Source organism: Diabrotica undecimpunctata, chromosome 6, assembly GCF_040954645.1.
Source record: "Diabrotica undecimpunctata isolate CICGRU chromosome 6, icDiaUnde3, whole genome shotgun sequence".
Taxonomy (NCBI): Eukaryota; Metazoa; Arthropoda; class Insecta; order Coleoptera; family Chrysomelidae; genus Diabrotica; species Diabrotica undecimpunctata.
This window is the reverse complement of record NC_092808.1, coordinates 138,108,675-138,132,282: the sequence shown is the minus strand read 5'-3', so window position 1 is coordinate 138,132,282 and position 23,608 is coordinate 138,108,675. Positions and strand designations below refer to the sequence as shown.

Below are 23,608 nucleotides of genomic sequence, written 5' to 3'. Positions count from 1 at the left end.
TAACGGTCCAGAAGTTATACTGAATAAAAAAAAAAGAAAACTTGAATACTTAGACCACCTGATGAGAGGACAAAAGTACACATTCCTACAAAATATAATGCAAGGAAAAATCCAAGGACATAGAAGAATGTCCTGGATGAGACATTTAAGAAAGTGGTTTGGATGTACCACTAACGAATTATTCAAAACAGCAGTAAATAAAATTAGAATCGCCCTAATGATATCTAATCTCCGATAGGAGAGGCACTCAAAGAAAAAGAATCATAATTAGAAAAGATTTTGAATGTTACATTTAAATAACACTAGTGTGACAATTCAGTCAGTTCACAAATCATAAATGTCATTGACTGTATGAAACATTGATATTTTTATTGCACATACTACTCTAACTAGGTTCCTTTTTGTTGATCTTTACTGCCATATAATATATATATATATATATATATATATATATATATATATATATATATATATATATATATATATATATGTATATATATATATATATATATAATATATATATATATATATATATATATATATATATATATATATATATATATATAATATATTATGTGGCGTGTAAAGTTAGTTCACGTCCGTAGTAGAATACCACACGAGCACCCTGGATAATGCTAAATGAACTAGCACAATAGGCAACCAGACAATCTAGAATCTCTAGATCTTCTGGCAAGAACACATCACAAATATAAGATTATACCTCTAACTAACAATTTAAATGGATCTTCTCAGGACCAAGTGACAAAAGGACTCGGACTAAGCCATGTAAATACAAAAGCTATTAGTAGAAGTAAGTGTGAGTACCTTCAAGAGGTACTCATTGAAAATAATATCTAGAAAACGAAAAATGAATTCTCTCTACAAGATGAATTCACGGTTATGATCTATTGGGTGCAACTTACCATCCAGCTTATGGTATGGTGGAGTTGGAGTTGCAATTTATGTTCAAAACAAAATAGAAAATGCACACATACTTTCTACATCAGACATAAATAACATTCATACGGTTACTATACAAATTGGCGAAATTACTGTCAGCAATATTTATAAACCCCCGGCAGTCCTGTGGCCTCCGCACCTCTGTTTACGTTGGGAACTTTAACAGTCATTATGAACTCTGGAAGTATAGGCACAGTGATCAAAATGGCGTGGCTCGGCTAATCTGCATCCTGGACGTAAGAATATAACCCAGACCTATGCTTTGGTTCTATAAATGAAAACAATCAACCACTGGCAGCTTCACGTACAGTACTCCCAGATTTTCTACATAGCCAACATAGACTAGTTGTAATAGAAGTTGGCATCAAAATACCAATAATATCATCTTTTCCTCGAACTAGGTAGAAATTTCAAAAAGCAGACTGGGCGACTTTTACTGAGAGATTGGACAAATCTCAAGTCTGGGATGGATATCCCCAATACGTGCAAACTACATGATATTTGTTGGCGAGGTTATCTCTACAGCGAAGAAAACTATACCCAGACGATATCGGCCCAGGATGGGATAAAAAATGTGAGAAATTGTGTCAAGAAAACAACGAAAACCAAGACCGAGAAATTGCGGACGAACTACTACATAGTTTGGATGCAACCTGACATCAAAAATGGATGGAAACTGTTAAAAAATTAGACTTTAGTAAATTAAGTAAAAAAGCATGGTCTCTACTTAGAAAACTTGGTAGTAGCAGACTCCCAAATAAAGACAAAGTATCAATAGCTCCCAACAGAGTGGCCTAACCAATTGTAGCAACCTGAAGAGTATCTAGAGATCGTGCCCATAGCACCAAAGTAAAACAAGAACTAAAAATACTAAAGTCTGCATGCTCACCTACATTTGAATACTCTTATTGTATGCCATACCATAAATAAATAAATAAATCCCCTATATATTATTATTATATTCGCCCATTATTTACTGCCTTTTATACATAATGTCGATATTTATCTAAGATTGTAACTTTTATCCTGGCTCCATCCACCATTGGAATTCCAACCTCCTAAAGAATTCACTCCTCCTTGATTAGTAGTGGGTATATATGGATAAGGGAGAGTGGAAAATCCATGTCCGTAGCCAAAATATGTAGGTGATGGAATCTACAGAATAAATTATTTTAATTAATAAATATTTCAAATTAATTTACTAATTTAAGTTTGTTTATTTTAAATTAATTTAAATTAACACACTTTGAGAATATAGATGCGGTATAATGTTCACGTTTCTATGAGTTTTAATATTACACATATTATATATTAATATTAATTAATTAAAGAGGTGAAAATTAAATATATGAAGTATTAATATAAAATGCCATACTACTAATAAAATATAATAAAAAATAATTGATTATAATTCAATGTTTAGATATCATCTGGTTAAAAATCGTTTCCAAAATGTTTACTATGCTATTGACTACTAAAGCATTACTGAAAGTAGAAAGGAAGCTCTACCATTACATGCAAATGAAAGACAATCTCAAAAAGTAGTAAACATGATTTGTGTAGAATTGGAAATCTTAATAGAATTGCTGTTCTAGAAAAAGTTTTAGAAATAAAGGCAGAACTCAACTGGAATATCATTACACACCTACGACTTTATCATACCCGATGATGCGACAGTCTCTTTTGGTGTGTTCCATACACGATAAAGTAGTGGGATAACATGGCGAAAATTTAGTTAACAATACAGTGAGAGACTAATAGAGAAAAGGTAAAGAACACATCCACACACAACATATAAACGTAAAGAACATAAACGTACAAACGTAAACATAAACATAAAGAACATATCCACACTTACAAAGACATAACCAACAAAACTCAATATTTGACTGTATAAGTAATAGGCAACGAAAGTCATTAATTCGAACAATGGGTGTAAGAGTATCTCTAGTTAGTCCTCTAGATTCTAGAAGATCCTTTTTGTGTGGGGGATCATCCCATTCTGGATTTGGTTTTACAGTTTCTGGTGTGACTCTGCTGTTTCTACTACTTTTCTCCATTCGTCTCTCTCCTTGATTGTCTTTTCTATATTTCTAATTTTCATACTCCTTAAGTCTTCTTCCACGTGTTATCTTTATCTCACTTTATGTATGCCTCTGATTCTTTTACCTGGTAGTATCCATTCCGTTATAACTCTTAAGGGATTGGTCTTCTCTCTTCTCATTATGTGTCCCTACTACCTAATTTTTTGTGCTTTTATTGTTCTAACTATGTTCTCTTGACCAATCAATTCTTGTATTTCGTGATTCATCCATTGTCTTGCATCCTTTTCGTTTTACCTCTTTGGTCCCAGTATCTTCTGGCTCTTATTATTATTATATTATAGCTTCTACTTCTCTTGCTGTTAATCTAAATGTTTCTGCAGCATAAAGTCCTATTGGTCTTATGACCATTTTGTAGATTTTCATTTGTGTGTTTCGGCTTATCTTCTTATCTCTAAACATTTTTTTATTTCTATAAATCGCTGTATTTCCCGCTTGATTTTTTTATATCTACTACTTCATTTCTTCTGTTGACTAATACTCTCAAATATTTGAATGTTTTAACCTCTTAGAAATTGTGTGCATCTTTTGTCAGTTCTGTCATTTGTGTCTTCTTTTTCTTACTTATGTTCATGTATTTTTTTTTATTTTCATTTATTTCCAATCCTCTTATTTTGGCTTTGTTTTCTATTTCTTGGAAGGTTTTCTTTATTGCCTTTTTATTTGTTGCTACTATGGTTATCCAGATCGTCCTCATATCCTATTATTTGTACTGTATTCATGTTTATAGTTCCTACGTTTGACAGCTTTTTTATTATAGTGAATCTTTATTATAGATATCTAGTGAAAGAATAAACAGTACCGTTGAGAGCACATCTCCTTTTCTTACTCCATTTTTTATTTTTATTATTTTTGTTCTTTCTCTTCCGATATCTATGATTGCTTGGGAATTTCGCATTGTCACTTTTATAATTTTATTTGGTATATTACTCTCTCGTAAGTCTTAAATCATTTTTCTTCTGTTTAGTTTGTCAAAGACCGTTTACAGTCTAGGAAAAGTGTATGCGTTTCTTCGTCGTACTCGTATGTTTTCTCTATCACTTGTTTTGGAGTATGTATAGTGTCTATCGTGGATTTTCCTTTTCTAAAACCGTACTGGTAATCCCCTATGCTTTGTTCTGTATATATTGTTAGTCTCTCTCTCATTACACCAGTCATTACTATTCAGTAAATTAATTGCTGGGTAGATTTTGCATATTCTGTGGTCTCCTTGTTTTTGTTACTATAATTCCCTTCTTCCATTCTTCAGGCAATATTTCTTTGCTCTTCTCTCGCTCTTTTCCCGTTTTTAAGTTTGCATATTTTCTCTTTTACTTCTATATGGGTCAATTCTTCTTCTTCTTCATCCTGTTTTATGTTCGTTATTATTTCTCTTTCTTCTTCTCTATCCGTGTCTTCATATATAACTTCGAAATAATTCTGCCATCTTCTTGCTTCTATAGCTATAATAGCTGTCCGATTTCGGTTACCTAGTTTTAAGTATTGGTACAATGGTTTTAAGTTCTGTATTTTATTTGCTGTTTTTATCTCGTTCATAATTTCTTCTAATTTTTTATTTTTTTTTATTTAAATACATTTTTTTGTCTTTAGACTTTGATATTTGTATTTCTCTCGTTTCTCTTCTTTGCTTGTGTTTAACTATTTTAATCTTGTTTTATTATTTTCTTTCACTGCTAATTTGAACTCGAAAAACTAATTATTTCTTCTTTTCTTTTGCGTTTTTTCAACAACTTTCTCTGCAGCATTGTTTATTCGTTTTTTGATTTTTTCCACTGTTCCTTCATTTGTCGTTCTTTGAACTGTATCTCTGTGTTTACTTTTTGTACAAATCTTCTTCTGACTTTTTCCCTTTTAATTTATCTACGTCCCATTTTCTCTGTGCTTTTTGCCTTTCATTCTTCGTTGTTTTATTTTAAATTTTGTAATCACTAGCATATGGTCCAAATCGATGTTGGTCTCTCTGTGAGCTCTAACGTCATTTATCGATTGTTTGTGTGCCTTTTTAATTAGTACATGGTCTATTTGATTTCCCTCTAGACTTCCTGGTCTCATCCATGTTATTTTGTGTATGTCTTTGTGTTTATAAGAGTTTATATAAGTTTATAAGAGATATAAACAATCTCGTGCTACTTATGCCCATGTTTAATGCTGCTGCTAAATTACATAGATTACATAGTCTTTTTCAATTACTGTTTGTTGTGTTATGTACTGAGTTTGCACCTGCAACCTCTTTGAAGCAATTTTCTTTGCCTATTTGGGCGTTGAAATCTCCTATAAGGATTAATATATCTTATTTTGATTATTTATTTATATATTCAATATATTATGTTTTAAGTCAATTGTATTGATGTATTTTGAGAACAATTTCCGAAGTGGAAATTGAAGCGCCGATGAACTTTATTTTAAACTTCAATTGTGGCTTATTCCCATTAAAATAGTAACTACTTTAAGATGCCACAAGAAAATAGCTTCTGGGCAATATGTCCTACCGTTTTTTAAAATATAATTTTGGGAACCTAAATACCATATTTACTTTAAATCAAGACGAAAGATTAAGAAGCCATAGTTACAAATTAAAGAGGGAACAGACTACTACAAGGTCCAGGGTGAACTTCTTACCAAATAGAATATTTAATATCTGGAACAATTTGGCTCGAGACACGATATGGGCAATTAGCGTTAATGATTTTATTTATAGGACTGCGTTATTTTAGGATTGCATTATTTATTTATTATTTTACAATTTTTGTATGATGTACTTAATTGTAACCTTATACTTGGTATTAGTTTTATAATAATATTTTTCTTTATTTTTGTCATAATAAGAGCTCTTCTTCTTCATGTGCCATCTCCTCTAAGAAGGTTGGCAACCATCATGACAATTCGCACTTTCGATACTGCTGCTCTAAAGAGGACAGCAGAAGTGCAGTTAAACCAAGCTCTAAAATTGTTTAACCAGGAGATGCGTCTTCTTCCGCGACTCCTTCTATCCTTTATTCTTCCTTGCATTATTAATTTCAACAAGTTATAACGCTCGCCCCTCATGACATGTCCCAGATATTGCAGTTTTCTGACTTCCATTGTATTTAAAACCACTTTATTTTTTCCCATTCTTCTCAACACCTCGATATTCGTGACTCTATCCACCCAACTTATTCTTAATATCCTTCTGTAGGCCCATACCTCGAAGGCTTCTAATCTGCCCGAAACATCTTTCTTTAATGTCCAAGCCTACAACCCATAAAATAATACGGAGAACACGTAGCATCTCAGAAGCCTTATCTTTAAAGAAATTGAAATAGGAGCTCACTCCTTTGCTATTTTTTGTTAGAATAATAATAATAAGAAATAATAAAAAAGCAGGTGAATATGGAAAGACGTAATTATTTACTTTTCAAAGATTTAAAGAAAGTCTATAATAGTCTACCAAGAACAAAACTATGAGAACCAATAAGGAACAAATACCAGTAATCGATTAAGTTCTCAAGAAAATATATAAGAATACAATAATCAAAATAAATATTGGAAACAAGACAAAAAAAGCATTTTTCACAAATAAGTCACCTATTTTGTTTAAAATATGTATTAGATATGGATTGAGAAGTTGGAAAAAAAGTTTTACGAATTCGGTATACCATTGAAAAATATAGAACTTAACATATTACCATTTACTGATTACCAGATAATACTTATATAAGAAAAAGATGACTTGGAATATACGGAAGTGTGAAAGGCGTTGTAATATATATTTCTTCTTCAGTTTTTATTACATCTTTTGACTTAATGAAGACCAGAGTTTGTTTGCGTTTTAATACTACCCATACGTGACTATAAACGCCTAAAAAATATCCTTGGTTGCCTAGATAAATACTGCAAAACTACTTCGTTTGCTACTACAGTTGTCACATTAAAATCAAACCTATTAGTTTATTTGAATCAAAGCTGCTAACGGAGTTACCATGGGCTTCTTAAACACTTAAAATATGGACTTTTTATTTAAATGAAACCCAATGAATGTGACAGAAAATGAGGTTAGCATCGAAGTATTTACATATCGAACTGATAGTTTTCTTTTTTCTTGTACATTAAACTGAAAAGTCATATACCCAAGAAATTAGTATACAGTTTCTTAAGAAATGATCCGTGAATAATACCCTACCATTTAACTTTTATAAAAATTATACTCTGTAGAGTTTTGTAATCACATGTTCGTCGTTTGTCAGTTTACGCCCACAGCAATCAATACGTTTGACATGAGTGTTTTGAATAATAAGAATTATAGATATATATTAGAGACACGCATTTACTGCAGAGGACCTAAAAAAGTTAATTGCTAATGGTATAGTACAAAAAAAATTATTCTATAAAAATTGTGGTAAGTCTACTGCCTGGAGTTTTAAGAGTTCTTGAAAAATTTACCATTTTAAATTTGGAGATAATTTGGGGCGAATAAAAGAATAGAATCAAGAATAATAAACTACGAAGCAGCAACATCTAGAATAATCACAGCCCAAATAGAACTAAAAGACAAGATAGGAATAATACAAATATACGGACCAACAGAAGGTAATGAAGAAGAGATAATGATAGAATTCTACAACGAAACTCCAAAAAGCATTAGACAAATTAAGAGAGACAAGAGTAAAAATACTAATCTTAGGCGATTGGAATTCAAGAGTAGGTAAGGACATTAACAGGGGATTAGGATGCATTGGACAATATGGGGAAGAAACATTAAACAGAAATGGAATTAAAATGCTGGAATTCTGCCAAACTAATGACCTGATAATAGGAAACACATTCAGTGAACAAACCATTAACGACAAATATTGTGGCTGAAGAGAGAAATGCGAAAAGCTTAATCGACTATATAGTCTATACGAGAAACCTAAAACAAAATATAAAAACATCTTAACGAAAAAGAAACTGGAACTGTCTAGACAACACAGGATGGTCACTGCAAAACTGGAGGATCAAAAAATGGAGGAACTGGAAAGAAAAGAGTACAAGAAAGTAAATGTAAACAAACTAAAGATACAAAGTGTGCGAAAATTTTACACGGAGGAAACTAACAAAAGACTGAGACAAATAGACTGCCAAAAAGAAACATGGACAATGGAAGAAAGATGGAATATATACAGTGAAGTATTAAAGACAACAGTAACTGAAGTGTGTGGAATCAAAAAATATAATAAACAGTTAAAAAAAACAAGATGGTGGAATAAAGAAGTGAAGACAGAAATAAAAAAGAAGAAAATAGCATGGAAAAAACATATCAAAACGGGACTAGAAGAAGATAAAGAAAAATACTATAGGCAGAGACGATTGGTAAAAAAGACAGTCACACAAGCAAAAGCAAAAACATGGAAAGAATTTGGAAAAGAACTTCAGGAAGAATATATAACAAATAATAGAAACTTTTGGATGACAATACCACACATAAGGCAAGGAAAACGAAAGGAAATAAACGCAGTAAAAGATACTTTAAACCAAATACAAATAAGCCCAGAACAAGTAGCTAGGGCATGGAAAGAATATTATGAGAAAAAATTTGATACCAAAGTGATAAAGGAAGACAATATAATAAACGAAGGCGAAGAAAACACAGAGCCAGAGCAAATAAGAAGAGAAGAAGTAATAGAAGGATTATCAAATATAAAAATAGGCAAGGCAGGTAGAGATGATGAAATTAAACCGGAAATGATAAAATACATGGGAGAAGAAGGAATAAACTGGCTATGGAAAATATATAAAGAGGCGTGGGAAAAACAAACAATCCCTAAAGACTGACAGAACAATATCATCATGCCAACATACAAAAAAGGAGAACATGTAAACTGCGACAGCTATAGAGCAATATGTCTGTCATCGGTATGCTTTAAAATATATATGAAAATAATAGAGAAGAGTCTGAGACAAGAAGTAGAAATGGTGTTGGGAGAAGAACAAACGGCATTTAGACCGGGAAGACAGACAAATGACAACATATATATCATTAGGAACCTAATAAAAAGAAGCATAGATACGGGAGAAAAACTAGTATTAGCATTCATAGACCTAAGAGCTGCATTTGACACGATAGAAAGACATATTATAGGGAAATGCTTAAGGAAAATAAACGTACCTAATGCTTTGATAAAAATTATAGAAAGTACTTACAAAGAGGTAAAAGTAAGGGTACAAATAACGGGGGAAAGATTGGAAGAATTTAATTGGAAAAGAGGTATTAAACCAGGAGATAGTCTCAGTCCTTTGCTATTCATAATAGTAATGAACGAATTGATTAGAAACACTAGAGTCAGAACCAATTAACTACAGACAATAATAGATTACCGCATATTACAACCGGTAAAAATAGAGTCCTTAATGTATGCAGACGACATAGTACTAATAGCAGATTCTGAGAATAAAATGCAGAAACTAATGGATATATGGGTAGAACAAATAGAAGAACTAAAAATGGAGATAAACGAGGAAAAAAGTAAGATAATGATAATCAGCGGCAAAGGAGATAAGGAAGATAACCAAAGAAAGATAAAATGTAAAAACTCAGAATTGGAAATAGTAACAACTTACGAATACCTGGGAAGTATAATAACTAATGACGGAAAAATAGACTGGGAAATAAATAAGTTATATTGTGCGTTAGCCCCAATAATGCGAAAAAGAGAACTTGCACGAGAAACAAGAATAAAAATATATAACACAATAGTGATACCGACTGTGCTCTATGCAAGTGAAAACTGGACAATTCTGGAAAAACATAAGAGCAGGATAAACGCAATGGAGATAAGACATCTAAGAAGGATGGTTGGAAAGATAAAATGGGATAGATTAAGCAACGAGACTATTAGGAGAATGGCCAACCAGGAACCGATAATGAACAAAATAGCAAAGAGACAAATTAACTGGTATGGGCATCTGATGAGGATGCAATCCAATAGAATAACAAGAAAAGCTTATGAAGCAAAAAACATCGGAAAAAGAAAAAGGGGCAGACCAAGAAAAAAATGGATACAGCAAGTAGTAGAGGCGAGAAAACTTAAACAAAAATCACTCGAGGACTTGAAAATAATGGCAAGAAACAGAAAAGAATGGAAGAGGTGGGTAAATGGAAATTAAAATAGCTAGCCCAAATCCGACACCCTGATAGGGTAAAATGAAGGGGAGAAAGAAAGAAAGAAATTTGGAAATTACAAATAATGATAAAAAAAAGGAATAGAACAAAATAGAAACTACTTTTACATTAAGCACATATTTTTATCTAATAATGATTTTGAAAATAAAGGTAACAAAATATAATGATGTACCGCTATATAAAAAATCATATAAAAAAGAGTTACATTTTGGCATTTTATCCATGTAAGGTAAGACACATGCATGTAGTAACTCAGGAGAAGAATTTCATAGATCTCAAATATGTAAACATGCGTGAGAAAATCAGCATAGGGTTTAATGGAACGATTCAAGTATAGTCCTAGAAGAAACAGATGGTAAAAAGAGAAAAATCGAAGAAGCGGCTCTAATTATGCTAAATGAGACCAATTGTGTCGCAAATTCCTCGACAGAATGCAGTAGGATCTGGTTACCCATATTAAAAGAGGAAGTTAGGAAAAAGAAAATACCACTATTAGTAAAGTCAGTAACATATCTAGGATACATCATTTATGTTTTTGAATAACATACATATAAAATCTGGAGTTTGGTGTTTGTTGAGAGTAAACTAAATGTAGGACCAAATATGTGTTTTCCTCAATATTTAGTACGGAATTACTACCAGGAGAATTTTACTGTCATTATGGCCTGTGGTTGTCTTTTGAAAGACAAATCACATGCTATGATTTTTCTGTCATAGCGTGTCAGTCTTTAACTATCTTACAATAATGTCGTCCCAGGAACGCAACTCAGCAATATTTACAATATCATTTTAAAGTCGTCTACTTGAAATGTATATATGTATATGTAATATATGTCTAAGATGTTAATATGAATGAGTCAGATAAAATTAACTTATTTAAAGAATTTTTTCATTAAGAAGCAAAAAACAAAATTTGTTTAATTTATTAATATTTTGTATTTTGAAAACGATTTCCGCAGTGGAAACTGAAACGTCAATATACTTATTTTAAACTTAATTGTGGCTTATTCCCAATAAAAATAATAATTTCGATATGATTATTATGGGAAAATATCTGACTACCTTTACAGAAATTTATCCACTAAATATTTCTTATTGATTTCGCTATAGTAAAAGGAATATCACACACCGATCTCAAAAATCTCTCATCAGATCATTCCCCTTTCTTTATAGATCTACAAAGCCAAATTTGTAACTGTCCTAAATATGTTACACTCTCTAATAAAAGAACAAACTGGAACTGTCAACATACATACGCTCATATTGGAAAAAAAAATTGCGAAATAGATGGCAATTCACTAGGCATCCAGAAAATTAAGCAAATCTTAATAGAACTTGCAGACTACTCCGAAAGAAAACTGATCCAACATAAAGACAATGGAGTCAACAAATATTTAAAGAACCTCTCACCTGCAGATGATACAAACTATTCGCTGTAAAAACTAATAAAAAAACTTAAACACAACGATCAAATGAATATGCCAATCAGGAAACAAAATGGCACTTGGGCTAAAACTGACATGAATAAAGCATATAAGTTTGCAAATTATCTATGTGAGGGATTTCAACCGCATCAGACGGAAGTCTCAGTTGAAGAAGAGTAAGCTATTGATGAAGTCGTAAATGAATCATATCAAATGGCCCCGCCACACGAAAGTATCTTCATATCGCCCAATTAGCTTGTTGCCTATTATATCCAAAGTATTTGTACGGGTTTTTCTGAGAAGACTTTAGCTTATTTTATACGACAGTAATATTTTACCGAATTATCAGTTTGGGTTTAGGAAACAACACGGTACTATCGAGAAAATTCATAGCGTGGTAAAGACTATCAGAAATTCGCCCGAACACAAAATTACTGTATTGCTGCATTTCTAGATGTCTCTCAAGCATTCGACAATATTTGTCATGTAGGTCTTATGTCCAAAATTAAATCCATATATCCTCATCCCATAAAATCACTTTGAAGATTCTATCTGACAGATCAATTCTTTCAAGTCAAAAGAGGTGGGGAAATCACTAACCTGTTTCAATTTGTTCCGGAGTTCCACAAGGAAACATACTAGGATCCACTCTCTACTTAATATACATATCAGATCTCCCAATGACGACCAATACAAGAATCGCTACATATGCCGATGACACAGTTATCACAGCTTCAAATTCTACAGCAACTGAAGCATCTTATGTATTGTAAAATCCCCTACCGAAACGAGAGAGCTGGCTTAAACTGTGGCGAGTATAAGTCAACAGTTTAAAATCAACACAAATAACGTTTACTGGAGAACAAACTTCTAATATATAAATGTATTTTAAAACCGCTATGGCAATATGCGGCACAAATCTGTGGTACAGCAAGTAATACCAACTCACAAAAACATCACCGACTTTAATCGAAAGTTCTGCGCCAGATCTGCAATGCCCCTTGGTATATTATGAATTACAGATTAGACCACGATCTACAGTTACCAATAGTTAGCGAAGCAATATCTGCTGTAAACTCTTTATACAAGACCAGACTATCCTTCTATCCAAATCCGCTGGTCACGTATCTGCTCAACATTTCACACGTAAGAAGATTACAACGACCAGACCCCTTGGACCCCTAGTAAATCTGGAGAAACAGAGCATAGTGTCATAGTGCGGTGAAAAACAAGATTTTATTCTGGAATTTTCTAAAACTTTTCTCGATTTGTTTTAGTCTTTTAATACTCATATGTGCTGTCAGTGCTGTTTATTAATAAATTATTATTAAATTAATTGTTAAAGTAAAAGATAGTTGGACGACTAAGCTTAATACTTAGAAGAGTTTATTAGCTGTGAAACCTTCGTAAATGGTTGGGAAGGACATAAGTCAAATTATTTCGTGAAGCAATTTCGAAAGTGTAAATTGCCATGTAAATTCTTTACAAAAGACGCTGAATGCAACTTATTACAAAAATATTTGTATTTAATTCTGGCATATACATATAACTCAAGAAAAATTGTACACCATCTCGCATGCCGCACGTAAACAGCTTAGTAGACGTAATAATATCTAATCTATTAATATAACCAATTAAATTACTCAAAAACGCAATAGCTGTTTGTACTAATTCAGCTTTTATTAGTATTTACCATTTAACTGCTCATTATCAACTACCACCTTACAATTAAATATTAACGATTTAATCGTACACGTTGAGGATTGACATATTCTATTTATTGCTATGATACTTCTAATTATGTTTCTGGAGGCAGTTTTATAATCACCATACAATCGGAATGCAAACAAGCGCTCAGTTAACTTAAATACCTTGTAACTAGGTTTTAAGTTGAAAGATTCGTCTTCACTTTTTAAACGGTAGATCAATTATTGTGATGAATTGGATAATTTGCGACCATCTGGACGTTTATGTACTGTTATAAGGCATTGAGTCTCATTAGCGTAAAGAATGAAAATAATTGTATTAGTGGCTGTAACATAAATTATATTATTTAAATAGTCATATGAATAGGTATACGTATATATGTGTATAAAGAAAGATGTTAAGAAAGCAGTAGCTTTTGTTTTTTAAATTTATATAATATTACCTGGTTGTTTGCCTGGTTTTTGTAAAGTATTTAGAGTTTCATTTGTCTTACATGTTGTTCATGTTTTCTTTTACAAAAACATTCTTGCAATAGTCCGACTATTTATGTCACAGTAAACGCAGAATATATACGGATTACATCATTGTTGATCTACTATCATTTTCCATTGTTTTTACCTAATTAATTGCTAGTTATCTAAGCTTATAATAGAGCATGTCCTTTTCTTATTTTCAGCAGAACTTAGGTTTCTTGGGTTCAGTTTTTTCACTCTTTAATAATACCTCTGGGAGTTTTAATATCAAAAAATTTATTTATGTTGTCACTTTTGCTATTTAATTGGTCGTCGACAGTCATTTGGGAATTGGTTTAAATTAACATAATAAAAATTACATCAAGTCCTAGTGATCTTAACATTAAGGTTTCAAATACCAGTAAAGAAAATAAAACGGATAGAATAAAAGTGGAATGTGCAAAAGCTGAGAGCTGCGACAATTGAAGAACGGTACTCAGAAAACATCACTAATAATCTGAGAAATCAAAATATAGATGAAGAATGCGAAAAATGAAATAGGAACCGGAATTTCTGCTCGTAAAAATCATTGGTTTGACGATGGATGCAAGAATGCAACAAAAAAAAAATGTAGCCTACAGAAAGATGCTTACCCGATAAACTAGAACAACTGTAAATAATTACGAGACAAGGAAAAAAGAATAAAAGAGTATGAACACGTTATCATCAACAGAAAAGAATTCAAGACAACCAGAAGACAATGCACAAGTCAGAATGGCTACCTAATAAGAACAACGAAAGATTTATTAAATAGATGGGTGGAATACTTTAACCAGGCACTTTATATAGGAGATGAAAAAGAAATCCTGGAAGACGAAAGAGATGAGGTAAGAGGAACAGATGAGAGGGAATATAAACTTCTAACGATTCTTAAAGTTAAAGATGCAGTTATAAAACTAGCCAGAAACAAATCACTCAGAATAGGGGCCAAATCCCAGCTGAACTATATAAAAAAAGGTGTCCACGATACCATTTGGTATTACAGGAGTTTCTAAAAGAAATATGGTCAATGATTGGAATATTGGAATACTTTGCACCATGCAAAAAAAAAGATATTTTTGAATGCTCTAACCACAGAGGAATTACGTTTCTAATTGCAGCGTACAAAATACTTTCCACATACTATGTCACCGTATGGCATCATATGCAGAGCGAATAGTAGGAAAATATCAGACTGGTTTCAGAGGTAGTAAATCGACAATTCATCTGATTGCAACCCTAAAACAAGATTTAGAAAAAACACTGAAATATGGCATTGATACTCATCATATATTTATAGACTTTAAAGAAGCCTACGACTCTGTGAATAGAAGAGAAATGTTCAAAGCAGTGAAAAAGCTGCGAATACCAAATCAATTGATAAATTTAACAAAACTAACTCTTGAAAAAGTTAGATGTTAGGATGTTTCGAACGAAAAGTATTAAGGCATCTATGGAGCAGTGAATGACAATGGCGTGTGGAGAAGACGACGAACTTTATCGAATATATTAGGAACCAAATATCGTAAAACATATTAAGATAGGACGTCTAAGGTAGTTAGGGCATGTAATGCGGATGGAACAAAATTACCCAGCTAGAAAATGCTCCTTGATGGCCTGTTGGTCAGAGAAGAAGAGAAAGACCCAGAACAAGGTTCCTTGATAATATCGATGAAGACATGAGAAATATGGAAATACGTGCTTGGTGGAAAAAGGAGATGGATAGGGACGACTGGAGTCGTCCCGTTGTTCCTTGTTCATTTTGAGGATTGGTTTTAGAATAAATATATCCCCAATGTGTTTGTTGTTTTAGATGTTGACGAAATGTTGAATTTATTTAATATTCTATTAAGTTTTTCCGATAATTCTTTTATGTATGGTAATGTTATTTTTATCGGAATGTGTCTTGTAACTGTGATAGAATCCCGTTTTAAGTTGTTTTGTTCCATTCGGTCTATTCTTAATTTTTTTTTATTTATAAACGACAAACGATAATAACTTCTTTAATAAAACAGATGCTAACAATTTTTTTTCCTCTAAGATCGACATTTTAATATTGACGTTATGATTTGCTTTGTAATTTAGGTATATGTTAGGGTATGTTGGTTTTCTATACAGCTGAATCTAATATCCAGTATCATTCTTTGAGATTAAAACATCCACAAAATATAGTAAGTTATTATATTCCTTTTCCAAGTTAAATATTGTCTCTTCTTTAGAGTTTATACTATTCAGAAATATGTCAAACAGTTAATCAGGCTATATTATCATCTATCATATTATTATCTACACCATACTGTGGATTTTAAATCTTCTTTAAAAAATAATATTCGTTTCAAACTTATAAATTCTGTTAAGATGCCACACTAGCATAGCTTCAGAATAATATTTTTTAGCATTGTCAAAAAAATTGTTACACATAGTATGGCCCCTGAAGGAGAAAGCCATAAAGCCTTTGGAAGCAACAGAAATCGATTGGAGGCGAACGTCCTATAAATCAAGATAAGACCGAAAGAAATGTTAGAATTTAAGAAAGCATTCAAGAAATTATAGGTGTTAAAAATAAAATAACAGAGTACATCAGAATCAACCAACTAAGCTGGCACGGGTACGTAAAAAGAATGAATGAGAGCACAATCTCAAAAAAGATATTAAATTGAAAACCGCAAGAAAGAGACGAAAGAAGGACAGACCGAGATTAAGCTGGAGAGAAGGAGACGACAAAGATATAAAAGCGAGAGAAATAGAAGAGTACCTTCTTAATGACCGAGACCAATAGAGACTGAAAATCAGAAAACGGCGAAAAACGCTATACATTGATTTATAACGGTCTTCGTTATAAATCGTTATTAACGTTTATAACTCTAGGTTATCCGTGCGCTTGAGATATGCTCCTCGAAATGATCAAAAATAGCCCTTTTTACCTTATATTTGAAGAGCTATACCTCTGAGCCAAGTAATCCGAATTTAACTCACAAGGTCTCCCTTTTTTTGTTATAATATCAACTTTTTAATGCAATAATTAACAAACCGCAAAAGATAACTTTTATTTTATATGTGAAGAAGAACGAAAGGAAAACGTTTGTATTTTTTATTAAAGAAACAAGTGTTTTATATAACATTACTCCAAAACTTGACTATATATGTTTGCAATAAATGCACAATGATTAAATAAGAGTATTTATATAGATCTGCACAAACCATTTTAAAAATTATTTAATAAAACTTTATACTATTAAAAATAACAAAATTATTTCCTTTATATTAAGTGTATTATTTTAAATTCAAAATTATATTTTTTTCTTCACTTCATTTTTATTAATTTTGTAACAACAAAAACAAAAATGTAATTTTGTAAAAATATTAAAGTACATTAAATAGATTGTTAATAAATATGCGTAAAGTTTGTTTAGCAGAAAATGGTTGACATCAATTAGTGCGGTTGTAAATATTATTAAACTTATCTGGCTTGGCCCATTGCTAAGACCTTATACCTCAGGTAAACCATTGTTACCTGAAACCGGGCCTTTTATACTATTATCGGTTAACCCACGATGTTTATAGTCGGTACTAATTAAAGTCAACCATTTACTGCTAAACAAACTTTATCTGTAAGTTATTCGGAATTTAAAATCGTTTTTAGCAAAATAGTATTATTAGGGTAATGTGTAGAATCCTCAATTAAAAATTTTTTTTCGCCATAACCTTGATCATAAACAACCTAAATTGTTAGTTGAAAGTTGAGTAAGGTTAAGAAAGAGGAAAAAAACTTTAAATAAAAAAAAAACGAAAAAAATTCTAGTCCGTTAGCACTGTAAATATACAACTATTTCGCTTACACATTACATAGATTCAACTTTTTTGATATAATAAAGATCAAAAAGTGTTATAAAGAGCTCTACATTTCCTTAAATCTAAATTTTCATGACTTTCTAAAAACTTTCAATATAAAAAAAGTTCAAGGTACAACCATAAACTCTACAAACTGCTCCAAGAGGTACCGATCTTAGAATTCCTTAAACTTCTTTTAACGACCAGCCCATCGAAGACTAGAGTCTTCGATGGGCTGGTCATGTGGTGAAAATGGAGACCGGAAGATTGATGAAATGGCAGCCGACGTGCAAAATTTGCTAGACGTGAGAATCTGGAGAAAATGGGCGTGGGACTGGCAATGTTGGAGGTATAGTTTGGAGGAGGCCAAGGGTCGATTTGAACTCTAGCGCCATTAAATAGAGAGAGACATCAGCTATATATTTCGTTACCTTTTTCCCTTTTTCTAAAAAATTTATTAGAAAAAGGTATATGAAAAAACTATTTTAGTAGAAGAAATAATATGATTAAAAAAGCTTAATAAAACACATTAAAAGTATAAAACGACCTAAAGAAAACAAACAACAAAATAGTCAAATAACGAAATCTACTACGCAAGAAATGGACTAGAGTTTAAGAATTATTCGGGTTGTAAAATACCTTAAAAATATTAATTTACTTACCTGGCTTCCCGATAAGAAGAATTGAACCACCAGTATAATAAACAAAGCTATTTTTGATATGACTAAAGCTTTAACTGAAAGCAACGTAAGTCCTCCAAGTAAGAGAGGAGTTAGAGTTAGGGCCATTACACCTACGCCAAGCATCCAAGGGTTTGACATTCTCTTCGTTTTACCTCTAGCTAAAAACAAGTAAATATATAGAAAAAACATTATATACTATGGTTTTATAAATTATTTTTAATGTCCAACTTTTATCCAATATTATATCGGTAACACACTACTATACAAAAAACATACAAAAAATAAATATAAATAAATAAATATATCGCAAAGTATTCAAACATAAGTTCTATCACCACAAGATGATAAAACCAATAACGAAAAGTTAGTGAGGATAGAAGGGATAGGATAGAATAACATACTAGTGTTCCAGCTACAGCGTCATAAAAAAAATTACATAACCTAACTTACAATATCAGATTATTTGATTTCTTTAAACAAAATTTTAAAGAAAGTAAAATCTAAACGTCTTCAACACCGTTTAAACTCTTTTGGTTAATTTTATAACCTATATAGGTAAGCCACTTGTCAGTAATGTAGTAAAATTCATAAACAAGGTCATTGAAAGTCAAATTTAAAGCAGTTAAACGTTTTAAACTGACCGTTCTGCCCAAATACCGATTACGCGGTATTTAAATATCTATAACTCCGGTAATATTGCTATAATTTACTTTACTTTAGTTTAATACGGAATAACATTTTTTTGATTTTTTAAAAATAGTAGACCTATGTAACTCCATAAGTAGGTGCAGAGAAAAAAAAATTATATTTATATTTCTAATGAAAGAAAACGAAAAACAATACACAAAATACACTTTTAAAGAATCTGTAAAGAAATTATAAAACCAATAGGTAAAGATTTTCACAAAATAAGCACATTTCTCTTAATTTGTAGTAATTTATATTATCTTACCTTCATCTAAAGATTGTGAAATATTTGCTGTCGTATAATTTGGGAGTCGTAGTTGAAGAATTTTCGTAGAAAAAAGTCTTTGAATTGATTTAATGAGCAAATCTGTAAGTTCTTTTTTTCTTTCAATAGGATCAGTAGGTAGGTCTGAAGAGTTGTATGGATATACCAAATCTTTCGCTGTCCTAGCATTACCAACAGTGCTAAAAATAGTTTTCTTAAAAATAGTGATAAAAAATACAATGTCTAATGAAATCGTAGGCTTCCACGGCCAGAGTCAGAATTATAGTTTATTCGTCTTCCGGGTTTGGACCGTGTCATTTGTGAGTGACCCAAAAGTGGGTTCTTGAGATGAACCCACTTTTGGGTCACTCACAAATGACACGGTCCAAACCCGGAAGACGAATAAACTATAATACAATGTCTATTTAAAAAATTATGTGGTCTCTAAAAAATTAAGCGACTTCAAGATTTTTTTTATAACCACATTCTCACAATTTGTTAAGGTTTGGGAAATATTATTGTATACATTCTTATTTAAAAAAAGTGTTTCAGTGTTTCACCAATTTCACTCAGTCATTTTTAATAAAATAGTATATAAATGAAAATACTTTACAAGTTATTATTATACAGGTAATCTGCTCACAGCGAATCTGGTCCACAATATCTTAATATCTAATTTAAATTCAAAACATACGTACATACTTCTATTTTATTTTATTTTATTTATTTGTTGTCATTATTGACTATTGATTAAGTTCTTGGTACTACTCAAATGATTGTTTGTTTGTTTTGTCATATACACATTTGTTTACATATACTATTTATTTTAGCCTTAGTTTCTTGACGGCCCGAAGATGCTCTAGAAGTTGGTAAAGAGCAAAACCGATAGCCCATTTTTTTTCAACTTTAGTAAAACCTAATACGGATTGCAAGTAAAAGCCTTATATCCCTAAAATTTATGAATATGTGATCACACCAGCAACTTTTTTATCATCACATAATATTTACTTTCTTAGAGACACAACAAAATAAAATAAAAAAATCTTAATAAGTACCCGATGCTCGAAAACTAGAATAGTAAATACGCTTTTGTAAATTGTATAAAGAAAAAATACAAAATTTAATAAACAATCGACAACTTACCTAACCAGACTTATTCCAGGAATTATATCTACTTTTTTAATATCATTTGCAGTATCTACAAGTTGTAGTAATATTTCAGTGCCGCAGTTTTGAAGTTTAGTCCAGCTTTTGTGCTGGGCATTCCCATCATTAGTTTCTTCTATCGAAACCTAAAAAAATCCTTCTATTCTAAGTTTATTGTGTATATATATATATATATATATATATATATATATATATATATATATATATATATATATATATGTATATATATTATTAAGCGTTTAAAGTACGCCTCAGCGTATTTAAATTAATTCAACTTTTTTTAGAAACGCGCGTGTTTTAAAGTTACCGTGGCAACATCAACAGTTGATCTGACCTGACTGATTGATATTTGACAAATATTTAAAAATCCTAATTTTTTAAATGAATGTGAAAAGTACAGTTACAAAGGAAATGCTGTTGAAATTAACACTACCGACATTCTGGAAACCAATGGGGTTTTACTTCCATTAATGGCACTCCCAATAATGAATTAAACATTTCTCTTATTGGTAATACTCTCTTTAATGTAATAAGTCGTTTGATTTGATCTTTTATCATGCCATTGTTCGCCATAATTTTTGCAGCCTCCGTCGAAATGCATGTTACGTGTATTTCTCAGGATCGTCCAATTTTAAACAACGTGTAATTTGCGAGGGACATGATCCAAATGAATTAATACCAACTACTCCACTAGTGCACTTCCCTTTATCATATCCCTTCAAGATGACTCGATCTGTACTTACATTTTTGGGCGCAATAATAAATACTTCTACATCAAACGCCCATAAATTAATTGCATGGCTATCAGCAACTGTAAAACGTCGATGGATCATAGTCTTAGATGGTCGAATAATGATAAGCAATACGCTCTCCTCTTCCTTAATGTCATGTAAGCATAAATCGCACAATTCACATCTTCTGCAAGAGCCAAAGATATTGCAAATGGCTACTACCTTTAAAAATAAATACGTAATGTCCAGAGCATCCTTGAACAATTTCCGAAAATCGTCTTCCTTGAATACCTACGCCTTTTTGGCCGCGTCAATCTTGCTAATTGCCTTTATAAATGCCTGCACTTTCTTTTCAAAAATGATTTTAAATCGACCCCGGTGTTTATCCTCAACATACTTTGCAATTTGGAATGGATAGCTTGGACAAGAGAATAATTCGTCCCACAATAATGTATGGAAGCGAGACATTAACTCTGAACCAGCGAGAAAACGACAAAATTACTGGTACTGGAAAAAAAGATACTGCGGACTATCTATGGGCCTTGCAGAGTAGAGACAACAGGAGAATTTAGAAGAAGACACAATGATGAAGTCCAGACAGTATATGGAGATGAAAACATAGTACGCTACATTAAAGCAAACCGAATAAGATGGGCGGGCCACGTACTAAGATCGAGTGACGAAAGACTCCTAAACGCCACATTCTGGGAAAGGCCCGATGGCAGAAGGTCAGTTGGTCGCCCAAGAAAGAGATGGAAGGACGCAGTAGCCAGTGATCTACGCAAAATGGAAATACAGCAATGGGAAATAGCTGCTCAGGACCGACGACAATGGAGGGAAATAGTAAACGTGGCCAAAACATAGAGTTGTAGAGCCAAATGATGATGAATGGATAGTTTACATAGTCGACGGCTTGTACTGTTCCGACATTTTCTAAAGGTAATCAAGTACAACTAGTTCATCTGTCTTTGTAAACTTTTGCTCCTACATCCATTTAGTGAACTTGTCGTATTCTTTTTTATAAGCGTCTTCCAAGTTTTGCAGTATTAACCACGATTCCGCCATACTATTTAAATAATCAATGGTACAACTTATTTTTAAGCAAAATTCAACCAGTAATAAAAATTAATCCGCTGTGATAGATTGCAAATTAATTTTTGTTTTTCTCATTTCCATAACAACGAAAGGTATACTGCCATACATCACAAATTCAACACATTACATTATTGGCTCCAATTTCAATTTTTTGTAATAATAAACATAATTTTAAAGTGTGCTGATAAAAAAATAGCGTAAGGTATTCGCGGATAACTGGTCTTTAAAATACTTGTTCTATTTCGAATACTCCGGCTTCGTTGTCATGCTCGAAAAAATGGCGCATGTTTTAAAGACCTCAATATCCACTTAGTTAGATCGTTTGTAATGTGAAAGTTTAAAGTCAGTGTTTTTAGGCATATTTCGAATGCCTCGTATCTGTTGCCATAACTCAAAATCGAAATGTTATAACATAGGTTAAGGCTCTAATAATAGAAATTCCGTTGTGACCGGTCAGGAAGTGATAAATTTTATCATAAAATATATAAAATCAAGTTTATTTATTTAACAGTTTTATAAAAACTGACTTTTGGAAAATTGGCTTTTAATAACTGATCTCAATACAAGGTTAAAAAGAGTGATTACGTTGTACCAAAGAAACAGTCGCAACGTGGAGGATAACTTGGGCGCCTTGACATTGAAGGTAATTTTGTATTTTTTTGAGCAAATATTTATTTAAAAGACGAACATATAACTGTTTTTCATTGTTATTATGTCAATTACTTCATATTTTAGCACAGTACCAGAGTTGCAACACGTGATAAAAATTTGAATGAGATATTTTTAATTATTAGACTATGTATCGTATTGACTTAGGGATGAGCAGTGCGGAAATGGATGGGAGCTTGCCACTCAACTTTACTCAGGTCTATAGATTCCTACCAGACGAGCGTATACGCATAAAAACCGGAATATAGATATAAGTTGACATTTTGACATCCCAAAGATTAAACAGTTTTGATAATTTTGGTTTTTTCTCAAAATCTCCGAAATATTTAATTTAGCAAGAAACTTACATAGAATTGATTACTTTAAGAAATTAAATTATAGGAGTAAAATAGACATAATATCGTTATCAAATTGACTAAAGGTATAAATTAATGTAAAATTCTATGCTAAAGTATACTATTTTAAAATACAAACCCCAAACACTAATAATGCAAAATTAAATATAACGATCACAGTATAACTTATCTTCATTTTGGTTAAACTTGAAGTCAAAAACTAACGAAAACCGATAATTTCCTGCATTTAAATGTTTCCCTCCTTTCTCTGCACATTTTTTGTAACAACTTACTGAAAAGACTGACCTTGTGAAAACAAGAGT

At 31.7% G+C, this 23,608-nt stretch overlaps 1 protein-coding gene across 1 annotated transcript; it reads right to left on the bottom strand.

Annotated features, from left to right (window-relative positions):
• Positions 1–588: 588 nt before the first annotated feature.
• LOC140442861 (uncharacterized) lies at positions 589–23,486 on the bottom strand. The gene is made up of 5 exons (XM_072533825.1): positions 23,425–23,486; positions 20,432–20,580; positions 19,289–19,488; positions 18,316–18,494; positions 589–2,115 (listed from the first exon to the last, which is right to left on the bottom strand). The coding sequence occupies exons 1-5, from the start codon at positions 23,479–23,481 to the stop codon at positions 1,963–1,965; spliced, it is 738 nt and encodes a 245-aa protein (XP_072389926.1). The 5' UTR covers positions 23,482–23,486; the 3' UTR covers positions 589–1,962.
• Positions 23,487–23,608: the final 122 nt, after the last annotated feature.

Excerpts from the sequence above, each read along its gene's own strand:
- LOC140442861 (XM_072533825.1), bottom strand. The coding sequence starts at position 23,481 with ATGAAGATAAGTTATACTGTGATCGTTATATTTAATTTTGCATTATTA. Across the intron at positions 19,489-20,431 it reads CCTGGAATAAGTCTGGTTAG|CACTGTTGGTAATGCTAGGA; the intron begins GTAAGTTGTCGA and ends AACTATTTTTAG. Across the intron at positions 2,116-18,315 it reads TCTTCTTATCGGGAAGCCAG|ATTCCATCACCTACATATTT; the intron begins GTAAGTAAATTA and ends TTTATTCTGTAG.